The sequence below is a fragment of the Dermacentor albipictus genome, chromosome 2 (assembly GCF_038994185.2).
Source record: "Dermacentor albipictus isolate Rhodes 1998 colony chromosome 2, USDA_Dalb.pri_finalv2, whole genome shotgun sequence".
Lineage (NCBI taxonomy): Eukaryota > Metazoa > Arthropoda > Arachnida > Ixodida > Ixodidae > Dermacentor > Dermacentor albipictus.
This window is the reverse complement of record NC_091822.1, coordinates 102,097,168-102,114,399: the sequence shown is the minus strand read 5'-3', so window position 1 is coordinate 102,114,399 and position 17,232 is coordinate 102,097,168. Positions and strand designations below refer to the sequence as shown.

General features: G+C 47.2%; 1 protein-coding gene across 1 annotated transcript; it reads left to right on the top strand.

The window, feature by feature from the left end:
* The first annotated feature begins 944 nt into the window (after nucleotides 1-944).
* On the top strand, nucleotides 945-9,432 carry LOC135911668 (solute carrier family 22 member 7-like). The gene is made up of 2 exons (XM_065444005.1): nucleotides 945-1,397; nucleotides 7,770-9,432. Exons 1-2 carry the CDS (start codon nucleotides 1,047-1,049, stop codon nucleotides 9,324-9,326), a joined length of 1,908 nt encoding a protein of 635 aa, XP_065300077.1. The 5' UTR covers nucleotides 945-1,046; the 3' UTR covers nucleotides 9,327-9,432.
* The last annotated feature ends 7,800 nt before the right edge of the window (nucleotides 9,433-17,232 follow it).

Below are 17,232 nucleotides of genomic sequence, written 5' to 3'. Positions count from 1 at the left end.
CCGCCCATGCCAGCAGCGGAAGGCTAACCGCTGTCCTGGCTCCGCCGTTGACCTTTCTGGACGCATCGCGGGCGGCCAGTCTGGTTTGCTTTATCTTTTTTGCAGCCAAGTGCACTCCACGTCTCGAATTCAGCTTAAATCGTACAGCACAAGCCACGCATATAGCGTCAGTGGCTGCGGCGGGAATATGCCTCGAGTGTTCGTAAATAATTGCCACCGCAATAATAATCGTTTCTTGTAATTTATTCAACCATTCTATCGATAATCATAGAATGCCTTGGCTGCACCATCATTTCACGCTGAATGATAGCGGACATTTGAGGGAGTTGAGGAAGAAACGATTGGTTTCGAGCTTCGGCTGCAGCTTTCACTCATGACTTCAGTGAGTAAAGCATTCAATCGCGCTTAGCATGATTTGTTCACCATTCCTAGACTCCGTTTGAGACATCAGCTGCAACGCTGTGGAAGCTACGCAAGAAGTTCGGTGACCAAAATGTAACACTCCGCCCGTTCTATCCATGCTTCGCTGCGCGTTCGCGGCGTTCGCCAGCGCGAGCGTGAACACGAGGCTGCTGCGATGGGCTGCCGCTAGACAGCCCAAACGTAAACGCAATAAAAAATAAATTAATCTAAAACAAAGCCTTACATAACCGTATAGCACAGTTTGCTTGTTTAGAATGGTTAACGCTTTATTCAGTCAGTGCTTATACGTTATATATACAGCAAGCGAAGATAAAGAACGCTTTCCCACAATTACGATAAAGAACATCGAAATATTTATAAAGGCTGACGCAGCCACTGCACAAAGTCCTTCTGTCATCGACAGCTTCGCACCTCATGTCTGATACTGATTATATTAATTGTGGCAGGGTGCCCTTCCGCAAATCCTTCAACCCGAAGCTGTAGGTGCATGCATGCAACTGGGAGTAAAATTAGACGAAGAAGTGGAACAAAAAGACAAAGAAGTAGAAGAAGCAAACCATACCTCCGAGCGCTTGCGATTGTTTGCCGGCTGGTAGGACTTTTCGTGCTGTGTGATCAGTATCATGTCGGCGAAAGCGGCTGTTCGTGAAAACGCCACTCCCAGGACGGCGAGCACTGCGTTCCTGGAAGGCTTCGCAAACGTGGACACGCGAGACTTAATCCAGCAGAACGTCTACGTCATCCTGGGTCACGGGTGGTACCAGCGGATCGTCCTGGTCAGCACCTCAGTCGCCATCACTGTGGTGCTGATGCACTCGTTCGCCTATTACCTCATCGGCCATCCCGTAGACCACTGGTGCCAGCCGCCCGACCACCTGCGTCACCTCGGTGTCCAGGGCTGGAAGAACGTCGCAATACCCGTGCTGGCCGACGGCAGCTTCAGCAAGTGCACGGTATACGAGCCCCCTCTACCGGTGAGCTAATGACCCCTCAGTTCCTCGCGCATTTCGTCCTACTGTATCAAGCTGTACCACGGCTGCTACACTGACATCTTCATGCTTAACTCTTTCTGCGAGGCGACGCAAAGAGTATGAAATATTCCGTCAAACACGAGGGGACATTGCCGCGATAATCAACCTAAAATAAGCTATACGGAGAACTTGACATTGCGGTTAGCGTAACATGTTTTCGCAGGGCGACAAAACTACAATGGGCGGTGCGGTGACTTTTCGCGATATGAAAGCGCGTATCCGTGGTATAGAGTTCATGTGCAATGGTTTCTTCTTTCGTGCTGTCCCGAGCTTGTTCAGCACGCATTCCTATGAAAATAGACGGCAACATAACGATGGCAACACGCAACCAACTAAAGCGCATTTGCCGCGACCTTTCGACCCATTTCATTCCCGTTTCAGATAATCCGGGACTTTTTGTTGCAATCAAAAACAAAGTAATGCAGAGGGCCACGACCGCACAGTGTAAACTACACTGACATTCTTAGCAAGGTGGTAGTGTGTTTTCCTGCAAGTTTTCGTTGTCACGTTCTTGAAAATGGCCCTAGCAACAAAAGGAGGCGTGTATAACAACTAACTTAATAAGCCTCAAGCATTGCTCATATCCACCGTGAAGGAAGCGCCTAGAATAAGGGTGATTGATGGAAAAAACCGTCAGAAGCAACAATTCCTTTGCGAACAGCGACGTCGCAACGGCAACCTCACGTATTTCACAAGACAGCGCACATGATTCACAGTCATCTAGTACCTTGTATAGAATCTTTTCACAGGAAAGTGCGAAACTCTCATTCGTGACTGTGACGGGGAAGGCATCTGCAATTCTTTTTCGCGAGCGTTCACGTGCAATTGCCACAGCAAGGACGGCCCTATGGCGCTGCCCAAGGCGTTCCCTTTGAAAAGGTTCATAGCAACACTGGAATCATACTGACAAAATGAAACCACTCAAATATCGTAGGCGGCGCTGTATGATTTAAAATTATATTGGACAATTCCTGAGTTTGGCGCACTGGGCGCTGCAGAATAATTTTGACCATCTGAGGTTCTTTAACATACGCCCAGAGGTGTTTTACTACGCAAACTTTACCCCGCAATGCAGTGGTCGTGTGGGTGGGCGAAAACTCAACCAATCACAACAGGGGCTCCGCGCTCTCCTGGATTCCTTGCAGCACCACTAGATGGCGCTTGTCTCCGCGCATCCGATTTCTTCTTGGATTTTGTGGCCAATGGACGCGCCCTCCGTGGCGACGACGAAATCATAAGTTTTTGCGTACGCTTTGAGCTTGCTTCTGCTTTTATTTGCTGGTTTTCTGCATTTAAATAGTAATTGGGGGGTGTTCCTTTTCATTCCTTTTTTTTATCTCTCGTATTTCGGGTGCGCGGTTGTGCTTCGTGTACTTTTGTTTTGCAAGATGATTAGAGCGTCTCTTCGTGCCACGTGTTCCAACACATGCAGCCGAGTGGGATGTTGAGTGTTTGTAGTCTTTAAATAGTAGCTTGGAAGTGGCAAGACAAATAGCTATTAGTGGTTTTACTGTGCGTGTTTGGTAGAAAAGTGAGAGCGTGGCCGCGTGGTTGAGCGCGTGCGCGAGTGTGTCATACCTTCGGCCTGCGCGGCATTGATTGTTTTTGAAACAGTGGTGAGAGTTGCTTTGCGGCATGTTGAGGATTTGGATTCTGTGCGTATCGGTTTTTTCTAAAAGGCTCATGCGCTGCATTGATATGGTATTATAATATTCGCAAAAAGCGCGAGAAAGTCGGTAAAACAGGCAGAATGGGGGGGGGGGCGCAACCTTGTCATAGTAGCAAACGGGCTAAATGACGTCCTACACTGGAAAGGGACAGGACTAGCCCAGCGCTTGGCGAAGGGCGTGGACGACTTGCGCGAGCTATCCACTCAGGTGCAGACCGTGGTGTGCATGGTGCCGGAGGTGCTTGCACGTGACCGTCACGTAAAAAGAGCCGTAGTGGCTGCTAATGCGGCAACATTGAAAATTAGCCGAGAGAAAGGCTTCGAGGTTGTCGAAGTAAACAGGGAAGTGAGAAGTTGTGGTGGTTTTAGACGGTACGGGATCCACTTCAATTACAGGCTAGCACGAGAAATGGGCTGGCGACATGGTGGTCGCGCTGTTGCTCTTTTAGGGGACCTGCGGGCGCTCAGGAGGTCAGAGTAGATAGTAATGACGAAGGTCCGCTAGGGGAACATTAGAAGAGCATCGCCGTCGGTAACAGAAAAAGGAGGAAAACAAGAAAAAGAGCTCGCCATGCAATAGACTACATAAACATGCAAAGCGGCAGAAGAAAGGAAAAGTGGGCAGAGATTGAGGAGCAGTTACATAGAGAACAAATAGGGATGTATACGGTTACAGAAACGCACCTTAGAGACTCAGAAGAGCCACCAGTTATTGAGAATTATGTTTGGGAAGGGTGCAACAGAACTAAGTCGGAAAGAAAGGGAGGGTGAGTCGGAACACTCATCCATCAGGGAGCCAAATGGAAAAGAGTAAATTCACAATGTCAAGAACATCTTTGGTTATCAGGTACAATGAATGGGAAAGAAACTTGGCTGGGCGTTACGTAGTTGTGGACCGGAAAAAATTGCACAGAGAAGAATAAAGAGTTAGGGGAATGCATAAACGCTGATAACAAGGGTTTCGGGAGTGGTGTTGAAATTGTCCTATTAGGTGACATGAATGCCTTATACAGGATTTAGATAGCTATACCGACAATAACGGGAAGTCAATGCTGGACCTTTGTGAGCAACATAACCTCGTGATCGTGAATACAGGGCCTAAGTGTGAAGGACAGATTACGTGGGAAGTGGGAAAACGGCAATCGACCATTGATTACTGTCTGATGACAGAAGGAATTCATGATAACTTGAGAGAAATGGTCATCGATGAGGAAGGGTTTAACAGCATAGAGAGTGACCATAAATGCATCATTTTGAAAATGGGATATGTAGTTGGAAAAGCGAGCAAGGAGAGCAAAATGGCCAGTCCAAATTTGAACGCTGAACAAATAGCAAATACAGTCACTAGCGTTGAGGAAGAACTTTGCAAATGGCCAAGTAAAGAGTGGGAATATGGTGAGCTTCTAAGTGTAATAACGACAGAAATACGGAAAGAGAAACAACATGTTCGTTGGAAAGGAAAAAAGAAACCGGGAAGCTGGTGGAACAAGGAGATACGAAAAGCGATCGCTGAACCACAGAAAGCATCTCGAGAGCACAGGCAGGCAAAGAATGCGCAGTTGCCACAGGATGAAGTAACCAGTAAATGGGAAATATACCGGGAGAAAAAGTCTATGGTTCAAATACTGGTGCAAGCAAAATTAAAAGGTGAAAGTGAACGTTGGTTGTCAGAAATACTTGAGAAAAAGAAGGTCGCACCTAGAATATTTTGAAACCACATAAAATTATTAGGCAGGAAGTCAACGACAATACAACATATCCTAGACGATGAAAACACACTGGAAGGAGAAGCGGCAATAAATTACATCTGAATAGCAACAGCCGAATCTTTCCAAGGCAATGACGAGGTTGTACTTGATGAAAAAAAAGAGCGTGGAAGAGACTCAAGTGGAAAAGGAGCTGGTGCTGACAAATTTAAACTGGAAGAAAGCTGAAGAGAAAATTCCTAAGCGCACAGCCACAGGGCTAGACGAGGCTCCTGTTAGGCTGATAAATGAACTAGGACCAAAAAAGTAAGGAAGCTCTGGTGAAAGCAGTGGAAAAAACTTTAAAAGATAGACGAATACCAGACAGTTGCCGACAAAGTAGAATGAATTTAATTTATAAAGGTAGGGGGGACAAAGAAAGAATTCACTCCTATAGACCGTTGACCATTACATCGGTAATATACAGGCTAGCAATGCAGGCAATCAAATTAAAGCTTCGAGCATGGGCAGAGAATAATGGCATTTTGGGAGAGCTTCAGACTGGCTTCAGAATAGGTAGACGTGTAGATAACTTGTTTGTTCTCACTCAGTGTATTGAAATATCAAAAGCAGAAAGCATACCGTTATATGTGGCCTTTTTAGACATTGCAGGAGCCTATGACAACGTAGACCGTAACATTTTGTGGTATATTCTGGAAGGGGAAGGCTTAGGTAACGATTATCTACAGGTTTTGAGAGAGATTTACCTAGAAAATACCGTTTGCGTTGAATGGGAAGGGATGAGGAGCGAGGAGAAAGCTCATTTCAACAAGGGACTGAGGCAGGGATGCCTTTTATCCCCGCTGCTGTTTATGATGTACATGGTGAGGATGGAGAGGGCGCTAAAAGGAGGTGATATCGGGTTTAATATCTGATACAAACAGGCGGATACAGTAATAGCGCAGCAACTCCCAGGTTTATTTTATGCGGACGACATTGTGTTGCTAGCTAACAAGCAAAGTGATTTGCAACGTCTGGCTAATATATGTGGACAGGAAGGCAACAATTTAGGCTTGAAATTTAATGTTAGAAAATCAGGTGTTATGGTATTCAATCAAAACAGTAAACAGACAGTGGAGATACAGGGCCAAGAAATACCTCGGGTAACAGAATATAAATACCTTGGTATATGGATAAACGAAGGCAATGGATATATGGAAACACAGGAAAAACCATAACAGTAAAGGGGAAGAGAAATGCAGCCATAATGAAGCACAGAGCGCTATGGGGATACAATAGGTACGAGGTCCTCCGAGGTATGTGGAAAGGTGTAATGGTTCCAGGACTTACATTTTGAAATGCGGTTGTTTGCTGTAAATAAGGGATACAATCAGGACTCGACGGGAACGAAAGGTCAGTGGGTCGCCTCGCATTGGGCGCTCTAGGGAATACTACAAATGAAGTTGTGCAGGGTGATATGGGCTGGAATAGCTTTGAAGTGAGGGAAGCTCGCAGTAAAATTGAGTATGAAGAACGGCTGAGGAATATGGAAGAAAGTAAATGGGCTGGGAGAGTGTTCAGGTATCTGTACAGGAAAAACATTGATTTGCAGTGGGGGAAAAGAACTAGGAAGCTTACCAGCAAGGATGCGGCCTGTAGGGTGGACAACACAGCAACAAAGAAGGTCAAGCGGAAAGTCAGAGAGGCTGAATTAATCTCATGGGTGGCGGCAATGGAAAAGAAACCTGCCATGAGTAACTACTTAAGAGGAAAAAACGAAATAAGGAAAGAAACCTTATGATAAAAATTTATAATAACTCAAAGGGAAGCTCATTACTTTTCGAAGCGAGATCGGGATGCCTCAGAACACGCACCTATAAAGCAAGATATAAGAAGGAAGTATACGCACATGCTTGCTGCGGCAAAGCTAGGGAAACTACGGAGCATGTTTTATAAGAATGTGAAGACGTCTACCTAGCGGTCCATTTAGGCACCATTGGCTTCCTTGAAGCCCTTGGGTACAGAGGAAGCAGTGCAAAAAATAAACATGTCCACAGTAGGCATTAGTAAGAGGCGATTGGATGATTGGCGGAAGAAAAGTAGGGAAACGACAAAAGACGGAGACGTACATAAGCACAGTTCGCAATAGGGGATCAGAAAATCTCAGCGTGGTAGTTCAAAGTGTTTTTTTTTCTTTTTTCGTTGTTTAACCGAGGTAGGATATTAGGCAGTATAGTAGCAAGAGCTTGGTGGCGGAACCCACCACCCCGTTCCAAAGGAGACGCTCATAATATCCATACATCCATCCATCCGTCCACAGCAGGAGCGGTGGCAAAAAAAGAAAAGCTCCCGTTCGCGCATAACGTTCGCCGAAAGCGTTTCCCACTTAACGTAACTGTTACATAGGCTGCAGCCGAGAGACATTTCCGAGTCTTTCAAGCATCTCTAGAAGAAAATAACGAGGAGATGGCAACACAGGGAAGAAGGCGCTTACTTTCCTATCCACCATGCCATCTCCACACAATTTTTCCTTGTCAAAGGCTAACGCTTTCCGTTCGCTTGTAATGGGAATTGGAAAAACGCGAACAAAAAAAAAATCCAGAGGCAAGAAATGTTCCCGTTTCATTCTCATCTATGTTGTTGTGGGATCCCGCAGGTTGTATATTTTCATAGGCGGGACGTTCATTTCTGTGTACAAGACCATTACTTACCTTTGATAGCAGATGCGGACGTAATGGTCACAAAAATCGCGGTTTTTGTGCAATTCACGCTAACTAAAGAGGCATGGCGTATACAGGGACCGAGCCTAGGAGTATCTCAGTGATCAATATTTCTCTCGAAGCTATTTTATTTCGATTGCTCGAACTTTTCTAGCATGGTCAAGGAGCAATTGCTGAGAAGTTTGTCAAAAAGCGGTTCGTCCTGGCGATTCACATTTTTGTTTCTCTCCTTCTTTTTCAGGGAGACGACCAGGACGAGCGTAGCACAGTGCCGTGCAAACAGTGGGACTACGACACCGAGAAAGACGGCGAAAGTATCGTCAGCATGTGGAACTTGGTGTGCACCCGTAGCTGGCTCTACACCGTTTCGAAATGGACATTCGGACTGGCCCCTATGCTATTTGTTCCGATCGCCGGAATCGCAGCAGACCGCGTGGGTCGCACACCAGTCTTGTCGACGTGCGCCATCTCCACATTGCTCGGCAGCCTGGTGGCCGCGGCGTCCCCCTCCGTGGGAATGTTCATCCTGTCGCGCTTGGTCATTGCGGCCATGTCCTGCGCAACCCTGCTGATAACTCTAACAATGCTCTACGAAGTGACCGGAAGTCAGCACCGGGCTCCGTATATCCTAACAGCAAGTGGCACCGCCATGCTTGTGACATCTCCGCTGCTGCAGCTTCTTTCGACGCTCAAGCCAAGGTGGGTGCTCTCACAAGCGCTCTTCGTCACTGTCACGGCGATAATGGTCTCTTGGTGCTATTACCTTGACGAGTCCCCTGTTTGGCAGATTGCCGCGTGGAGGCTACGGGCAGCTGAATTCAACGTAATCCGAGCAGCCCGGATGAACGGCATAGAAGCTCACAAGGCCACATCAACATTTCGGGCGTTGAAACAGCAGCTTCTGAAGCGGGATGCCAACACCACGTCGGCGACTGCAGGCGCTACGAGCGTACTCCGTTCGGCTTCCCTTCGGCGGCGCGCATTGTCTGCACTCGTGACGTGGTTTAGCGTGAGCTTTGCACTTTATGCCTCAGGCTTGGATAGCCCACTCGAAGAACTGTGGGCTCTCGCATCCTTTTTATGCAATGGGCTCATTCTCATCATAGCCTTCGCTTTCATGAAGAAACAAGGCCACCGCCTCACTCTGTCAGTCGTACTCGCTTTCCTCGGCGCCTCAAGCGTGCTGCAGATGGTCCTCTCAAATTTCTCCTTACGCGCCGTGCTTCCTCTGCCGAGGATAATGATGTCCAGTGCGTCGGCGATTGCCATGTGTCTGAACTACGCCTACACCGCGGAAGTGTACCCTACGACGATTCGAAGCTTGGGGCTTTGCCTGTCGTACTCCTTCGGCCGGCTTGGCGTGCTTCTGGCTACATACGTCGAAGTATCTTTGCACGATGAACAGCTCTTGGTTGATGGGGCCATCACGACAGCGCTGGCATTTGCGAGTGCAATAGCGGTCCAGTGTCTTCCCGAAGTATATGTCGAGAAGAAGGCCGCCGAAGTCAGCCCAGTTCTGAGCGAAGATCAGCGCAAGGAAGCACTTAAAACATCTTTGAGACCAATCACGGAGTCGCAAAAGTCTCTAAAGCCAACCAAACCGGGCAAGCAGCATAGCCCACGCAAGCGGAAAGCAAGCTCAAAACGCGGTACCACAATCAAACATTCAGCAACAGCATCGCCAGCGGCAGCCTTATCCCAAGAGGAAAGTGTTGTATCTCCTGAGCTATCCCCCACCGATGCAGATGTGAAGAACGCAATCGCCATAACTCCAGAGCACCGAATATATGCGGACTGATTAAGGAACACGTAACTTCTTTTTTTTTCGCGTACTTCCTGGCTTTTGCTATCTTTAGCTAAGTGGATTTTGCGGTCACTGGTTATTAAATCATTCGGATGCCTTCTGCTGTATTGCGTGTGAAGTACATACTAGTGGCTGTCTATGCTAGGTATGCTGGCGCATCTTATCCTTAAATCCCTATTAGGGCGTCTAGCGCATTCAAAAGACAAAAGGTGTTCATTTAATTCTCAGCTGCCATATGACTTTCATGTAATGTACCCACTTCATACTTAAGGTTTTCGCGCTGTTTTACTTCCTCAGTAATATTAGCATAAATCCTGCAAGGGAGCAAAGCCGTGTTTCTGTGAAACTTTCAAGACTGTTATAAAAAAATGTTGTATTTGGCACAGTTACTAGACTTTACTACCCAGTACTACTTCGAAACTACCTGCTAACTACCTTGGATAATTCGGACTTGGTAGGAGAAAACTTTATTAAGCAGTTACAAGGTTTCCAGACTGCTTAGTAAAAGGCACTTCCTCTCCCATTCATGGTTTGTTATCTGTGTTGTTGCTGTCTTAATGGGGTGGCTTGATAAACTTTTGTCCTTATAAATATGGTGTGTGAATAGCCATATGCTGCGTTGTGGCGCACTTTTATGTGCACTGTACCTAATACAAATATAGCTTCGTGAATTTCTTGATGAGTCCAAAGGCAGAAGTTCCCAACGGTGCAACCTGTGCTCGTCATGACTATGGGTTTACGGGGTCATTGTTTTTTGTTTTCATGAATTTTCTAAAATCGCCTGTTGCCGACAAGATAATTTCATTCCTTCAGCTGCATTATTCGGAGGCGCACATTACTGACACCTGAAATCGAAGCACTTATTGGAAAAAATGATAAAAATGACTAGTCACCTATTTAAAGAGTAACTTCATGGCACATATCGAAATTTACAAATTGTAGCCAGCGTGATTTGAAGTGGAAGACGCATCTGCTTAAATTGGCTTTCGAGTATGACACCAGTTTTATTTTAGGTGCCATCCAACTCACCTTAAGAATGCACTGTTTTTCGACTAGCTTTTTTAAGGAAAGCTTTTTCTTATTTATTGAAGCATAAAATACCTGGTGCGCCCATTCATTTCATCCGACACTTTGTGAAATGATATCTCGAAACATATCTCTGATCCTGGAGGTTAATTTCAAGGGAATACGGCAAGAAAAACTCCCCGACTACAACTTGCAAAGTTCAATATGGGCCGTAAAAAAATAAGCCAGATATTCTGCACATACTGCGGTCGATATTATGATACTATAAATGTAGTGTTAACAAAGGAGCTCGCAAAAGAAGGTACATTAGCGAAATTTGTGCAGTGAAGCCTTTGGTGCAGTGTAGTCTAATACACACTACAATAAATCTAATACAATCAATCTAACTAAACATTGCGTTATACCGATTCCCGTTTTCCTGTTCTTTTTCCTTGTTCGCAAACGGGTTTATAATCCACTTTCAGTAAACCACCGACCTAATTGATTCTTTGCAATGGAATCGCCCTTTGTAAACAAAACAGGTCCTACTAAGTGAGTTGTCTAACAAATGCCGCTAGACAGCTGTCGTTAATATGTATGGTTCGTAAACACTCTACCGGTGCTAGTCCTATGTGCAAGCGCGTTTGCGGAGTAAATGGTGCTACCTGTGCAATTACTTCCCACGGTTACCAGGATCTTCGTAAACTTTGGGACAAGCCTTTATTACCTTTCAGTTAGAAAGTGGCACGACCCTTCATTAGGGCCTGGGTTTAACAGTTTTCCGCTACAGCGATATGTGAAGTGCGGACCATTGTTAAAGTGAGCAATCAAATGTTTCGCTCTCACTTTGCTGGCGCCCTTGCTGCATGTGGCTGCAGAGCAATACCAGTGCACTCCAAAGGTGGGTCTAAAGGAGCCACAACTACCAACCACAAGTTATCTTGCACGTTCGCTGCCCTCAAGTGTCCCCTTTAACAGTAGGTCCCTGTGCACAAGTGTTCAAAAGAAGCATTCATTTCGTCGACTTCCGCTAGTACAGACATCTACAGGACTGCCTCCTTGTGGCAGCCAATTGCCATTAGCCTTGGAACATTGAAGTGCGCTGTAGGGCGGAGCTACGCTTTAATATTGGCGTTTTGTAGATGCCGCTTCTCGTTTAATGATCGTTGCCAAACATCACTTTTCGCGTCGTTTACCTTAACCGTCAAATTTCAATAACTTTCGTATTAGGTAATTTCTTGTCACAACTGACCGTTAGGTGCAGAGGTATGTCTTATCGGAATCAAAAGACATTGGTCTTTCTTTGCTGTTCTCACCTAGCACCATGTGCTAATTGAGTGAGTGAGTGAGTGAGTGAGTGAGTGAGTGAGTGAGTGAGTGAGTGAGTGAGTGAGTGAGTGAGTGAGTGAGTGAGTGAGTGAGTGAGTGAGTGAGTGAGTGAGTGAGTGAGTGAGTGAGTGAGTGAGTGAGTGAGTGAGTGAGTGAGTGAGTGAGTGAGTGAGTGAGTGAGTGAGTGAGTGAGTGAGTGAGTGAGTGAGTGAGTGAGTGAGTGAGTGAGTGAGTGAGTGAGTGAGTGAGTGAGTGAGTGAGTGAGTGAGTGAGTGAGTGAGTGAGTGAGTGAGTGAGTGAGTGAGTGAGTGAGTGAGTGAGTGAGTGAGTGAGTGAGTGAGTGAGTGAGTGAGTGAGTGAGTGAGTGAGTGAGTGAGTGAGTGAGGAAACTTTATTGCAGGTCCGGAGAGGACGCGAACTTGTCGCGCGCCCGGCTAGTCACACGTCGGCACCGGCAGGTCTAGCTCACCAGCCCGGTCGCGGGCACGCCGGACAGCTATGGTTTGCTTATCTAGAGCGGCGCTACGCATAAGCGAGTTCCAATCCTCCTTGATGAACTTGGGTATGTCGACCCGCACTCCCAGAGCATGTGCGCTAGAGTGGAGGTCTGCCCGCAGGACGGGCAGGCGTCGTCGCGATACACGTCGGGGTAAACCTTGTGGAGAACGGACTGGCAGGCATATGTGCTGGTCTGTAGACGTATAAGCGAAACGGCTCGTGCCCTATTTAACTTGTGATGAGGGGGTGGAAAGACCCTTCTAGACATGTAGAAGAATTTCATAACGTCGTTGTCAGAAGCGGTAGCGTCACTGTGGCCGTATAGGGGAAGGGGAGTCGGCGCTTCCTACAGAGGAAGCGCGGTCAGAGAGATCGCATTTCGTCTGTAAGGAGCACATGGACTCGAGACACTAAGACGACCAGCTTGCTTGGCGATGCGACCCTTATGGAAAGCTCTAACTGCCGTTTTGGAATCACTATAGCTCTCTAACCCACGACCGTCTAGCAGGACGAGGGCGATGGCGGCTTCCTCGGCGACTCCAGTGTCTGAAGGGCGAATCGACGCGCTATTAGAAATCTTGCTGCCGGAGCCAACCGCTACGGCGACAAAGGTCTTCCCATCGCTGTACTCCGTGGCGTCGACGAAGCTTGCTATGATATCTTGTTGCTTGATGCGTTTGAGGATCGCTGCTGCTCTGGCCTTGCGTCTGCCCTCTTTGTGGACGCGATCGACGTTTCGGGGTACAGGGGTCACTTCGAACTTGTCTCGAATGCACCTAAGGATCGGGGTACTGACAACTCACTCTAGACAACCTCCGTCCTATTTCATTAACGTCATGTCTAGGCAAAGCCATGGAACATGTCATCCTAAATCGACTCACGAAATACATTGAGCAGAACAAGATCCTCCCGTACAACTTGATCGACTTTCGTCTAGGGTTGTCAACTCAGGATGTTATGCTGCTGATCAAACTTCAACTTATGCAGGCCAGCCCAGCGCATACGAAAGCTCTTTTCGGATTCGATGTGGAAAAAGCTTTTGATCGTATAAAGCATAAGGCAATACTTGACGCTCTCTGGGAGATGGGTTTAGATAAGAGACTTTTTAACCTGATTAAGGACTTTCTTAGAAATAGAACTGCACAACTCATGCTAGGTGAGCTTAAATCAGAAGCTAAGAATTTAGGAAATAGGGGCACTCCACAAGGGGCTGTGCTCTCACCCATGCTCTTCAATTTAGCAATGTCCAAGGTAGCAAGAAATCTGAAGAAAATTGAGGGTATACATTATGTGATATATGCCAAAGACATAACCATATGGAGTGCCAAGGGCAATGTAGGACAGACAGAGACCAGATTACAGGAAAGTTTATACGTTGTAGAGAACACACTGAAAGACATGGGGTTGAAATGCTGGGCAGCCAAATCGGAACTCTTAGCCATTAAACATCGCAGAAAAGGTCGCAAACCAAGAGGTTACATTCCGGAAGATGAGCCAAGAGTGTGCTTATACACTCATGAAGGATCCGCAATCAGGCTAGTTGAAAAAAAATCAAGGTTCTTGGGTATCACATATACGCAAACAATACTAACTATAGAACAATACAACATATCTCGAATAAAACAGATGAAGTCATTAGGTTAACAAGGAGAATTACCAATAGGCACAGAGGCTTAGGAGAAGACAGCGCTTTGAGGCTAATACATGCCTTTGCTCTCTCTCACTTCACTTATGTGGCTGGATTATTCAAATGGAAGCAGGCAGAACTTAACAAACTTAATGTGATGCTCAGGAAGCTCCTTAAGGTAGCCCTAGGAATACCCACTACCGCTGCAACCGTCAAACTAATGAGTCTAGGGGAGCACAATACAATGGATAAAATTGCGGAAACCCAACAGCTAGCACAACACGAACGATTGGCAAAGTCACGTATTATTACTATTACCATTATTATTACCTTTACCCTTATTATTACTATATCGTAAGTAACATATTTCAGGCAATAGGTGCAGAACTGAATACATCAAGGAGCCCAATAGAGGCTGAAGTAGAATTAAGGACTGAAGTTAGGAACAAGATCAGAACCGACCCTCTCCCCAGAAAGATGCATCCAGAATATAATGTGGAAAGGAGAAAGGCAAGAGCTTAAGCACTCTTGCAGGAAATACAGCAGCAGAACCAACTGGCAGCTATAGTTGATGCTGCCTCGGTGAAAGGTAAAGAAGCATATACGGCCATAGTATGAAATTATCAAGGGGAGGTGCAAGACGCTCTCACTATTTTTACCAAGGACCCTATGGTGGCGCAACAAGCGGCAATCGCTCTAGCCATCAGGAGTTATAAGTGGGCCTGCATTTACAGTGATTCGAAATCCGCTGTAAAGTGTTTTGATAAAGGCTAAGTAGCAGGAGTTGCAGCTAAACTTTTTGAAAACAATGGGATTATGACAACTGAAATCCCATTGCTTCCTGCGCATAGGGTAAACCTCAATGAGGTTGCTCATGACTTGGCACGAGGACTTGCTAACCGTTTCTGTCACAACCGAGCCGTTCACCATCAAGTCAGGGAGTCTCACTGCGCCTATTGCAAACGGGTACATATCTCACACCGTACACCATTAATAAGATATATCCTGAGAGGGAGATTAGGATGGACTGCAATTATTGTAATGACATCATTGGAATCAGACATATGCTGGCGGGGTGTCCCGTGACTCTCCCCAACCTCGTTGAAGAATGGACACAGTGGGAACAAAGGATTCGAAGCCCATTGTTTCAGGACCAATTAAGGGCAGTCCAGAGGGCCCATGATGTCGCTGAAAGTCTTGGCCTGACAGTGCCAACTTGGGAGCGGCCCACCTTGGCTCGAGGAGTCGACCCTCCGGACCTCATTACAATAAAAGTTTTCACACACAGACTGACCATCGCGAATGCCGTAGGGCGGTAACCCAGCTCTTCGAGGATGCGTTTACCTGCCGCTGTGGTGGTCAAGCGAATGAATTGCACGCATTCTCGGGCTTCGGCAATCTCCACGGTGGTGTTATGTACCCCCAGCTTGAGGTGATCCTCGCTATGGGCCATGATGGATAGCTAGAGAGCCCTCTTCACTACTTTGCGGATGAGAGCGTTGAACTTGTCTCGCTCCGCTCGGAGCCATTTGTGCATGGAAATCGTGTACGTGAAGTCGCATAGTACGACGGCGTTGATAAGCCTGAGGAGTTCATTTTCCTTCATGCCTCGGTGCTGGTTTACGATTCTGCGAACTAGGCGGAAAGCGTCCGTTTTTGCGATAATCTTGTGGACAGCCGTTCCGTTCCCGCCGTTGAATTCGACAAACCTGCCCATCTGCCTCCCTTCTCTTTTCTGTAAAGAAGAAGCTCCGACTTGGCGGGGGAGCACAGAAGTGCGGTGGAGCGGAGATACTCCTGGATCACGTCGATCGCCTCCTGCATGGCTTCTTCAACTGTGCCCTTGCAGCCGCCGGAGCACCATACGGTGATGTCGTCGGCGTAGATGATGTGCTTGACGTTCTCGACGCGTGCCAACCTCTCGCAAAGCCCAATCATGCAGATGTTAAAGGAGTTGGGAAAATCTCCTTCCACCTCACACTCCATCACAAAGTACGTGGTAGAGCCTCCGACGAAAAGAGGCGGCCGAGCGATGCCTCACCATGCAAGCTCTGACAGGGTTAGGCTCAACACGTAGTCGCGGCGTAGTCCAAAGAAAAACGGCAATAAATATCAGAAACCTTCACCCACCGATAAAAGTCTGGTATCGGCGTGTTCCTCTTGACTTAACGGATCCGAAAATGTGGAAAGTTCAGGTGTACGTGCACCCCGAATTTCCCAACGCCAACGAGCTGGCGCACGGACGCGCGCGACGACTCACGCACAGTGGCGATCGTGGCGTGCGAAGTGGCGGGCAGGGAGGGGAGCACGGAGACCCGCTGCTCACCTTCAACGAAATAACAATGCACTAGCAGCTGTCGAGCAGGACCTTCCCGCTCCCCCAAGCTAAACTCACTAGACCACAGTCGTCGATATTCAGAATGCTTAGACAGGGTCGTTCCCCTCGAGAGGCAGACTGAGCCGTTATTCACCAGAAGTAGAGCCGCAATGGTCGCTAGCGCGCATGCTTTGGCAATGCTCCGCGTTAAGCGGCTCCGTGTTCGCTAAAGAAGGAGACCGGGTGGACGCCCTGCGAAGCGACGACCACCAGACCCAGCTTCGGGCCGTCCAGAGGGCTCAGGAAAGGGCGGAGGCTCACGAGCTTCCCGTCCCAACGTGGGTGCGGCCCGTGACCCCTGCCGACCACTAAACCAAGAGTGGGTGGGGACCGGTTTCTCAGGACTCAATAAAGTTATTTCCTCCTCCTCAGGCGTACACGCTCGAAAAAACATCCGAAAAAGTTGGCAGAAAGCAGGAGCCGAGTGAACCACGTCATATGTGACTGAAGTCCATTACTGCCCTCCTCACCATGTGCTAATTGCCCCATGCCTACGGTGATGTCATCACCTCTATTCCCAAGATTTATGTTCACAAGGAAAAAACGGAAATAGCGCGAAATTTAAGGAGCACCAGCTAATCACTCGTGCCTTTGTCACTGTATGTAGCAGCTGTTTTCAGCAATAAATTAAGTGTAAAATGCTTCGATGTATGACTACATGTATAATTGTTAATGCGTCAGCTTTAAATTTCGTCGACGTGTCTTCTGTAGTTATGAGGCCCACCCCGATTTGCGTTAAGATAACACTAACACCTGTCAGAGACAGCACAAAATATTCAGTTGCTTAATGTATATGCAAACAAGGAGAAAGGCGGTTAACGGAAAGGACCGATTTTTTTTAGTCATATCATCAGAAGCCAACAAGCACTCGCACCAAGGACTGCCTAGCGGAACTTACTTGTGCCTAATAAATGAAATAAAGAAGCGATAAATTAATGTAAATGAAAGTGGATTAAGACACAACTTGCCGCAGGTGGGGGGAACGATCCCACAACCTTCGCATGCCGCGTGCGATGCTCTACCAATGGAGCTACCGCAGCGCCGTTTCCCCATCCACTTTCTTG

Coding starts and splice junctions, on each gene's coding strand:
- LOC135911668 (XM_065444005.1), top strand. CDS start 1,047: ATGTCGGCGAAAGCGGCTGTTCGTGAAAACGCCACTCCCAGGACGGCG. Junction 1,398..7,769: donor TATACGAGCCCCCTCTACCG/GTGAGCTAATGA, acceptor CTTCTTTTTCAG/GGAGACGACCAGGACGAGCG.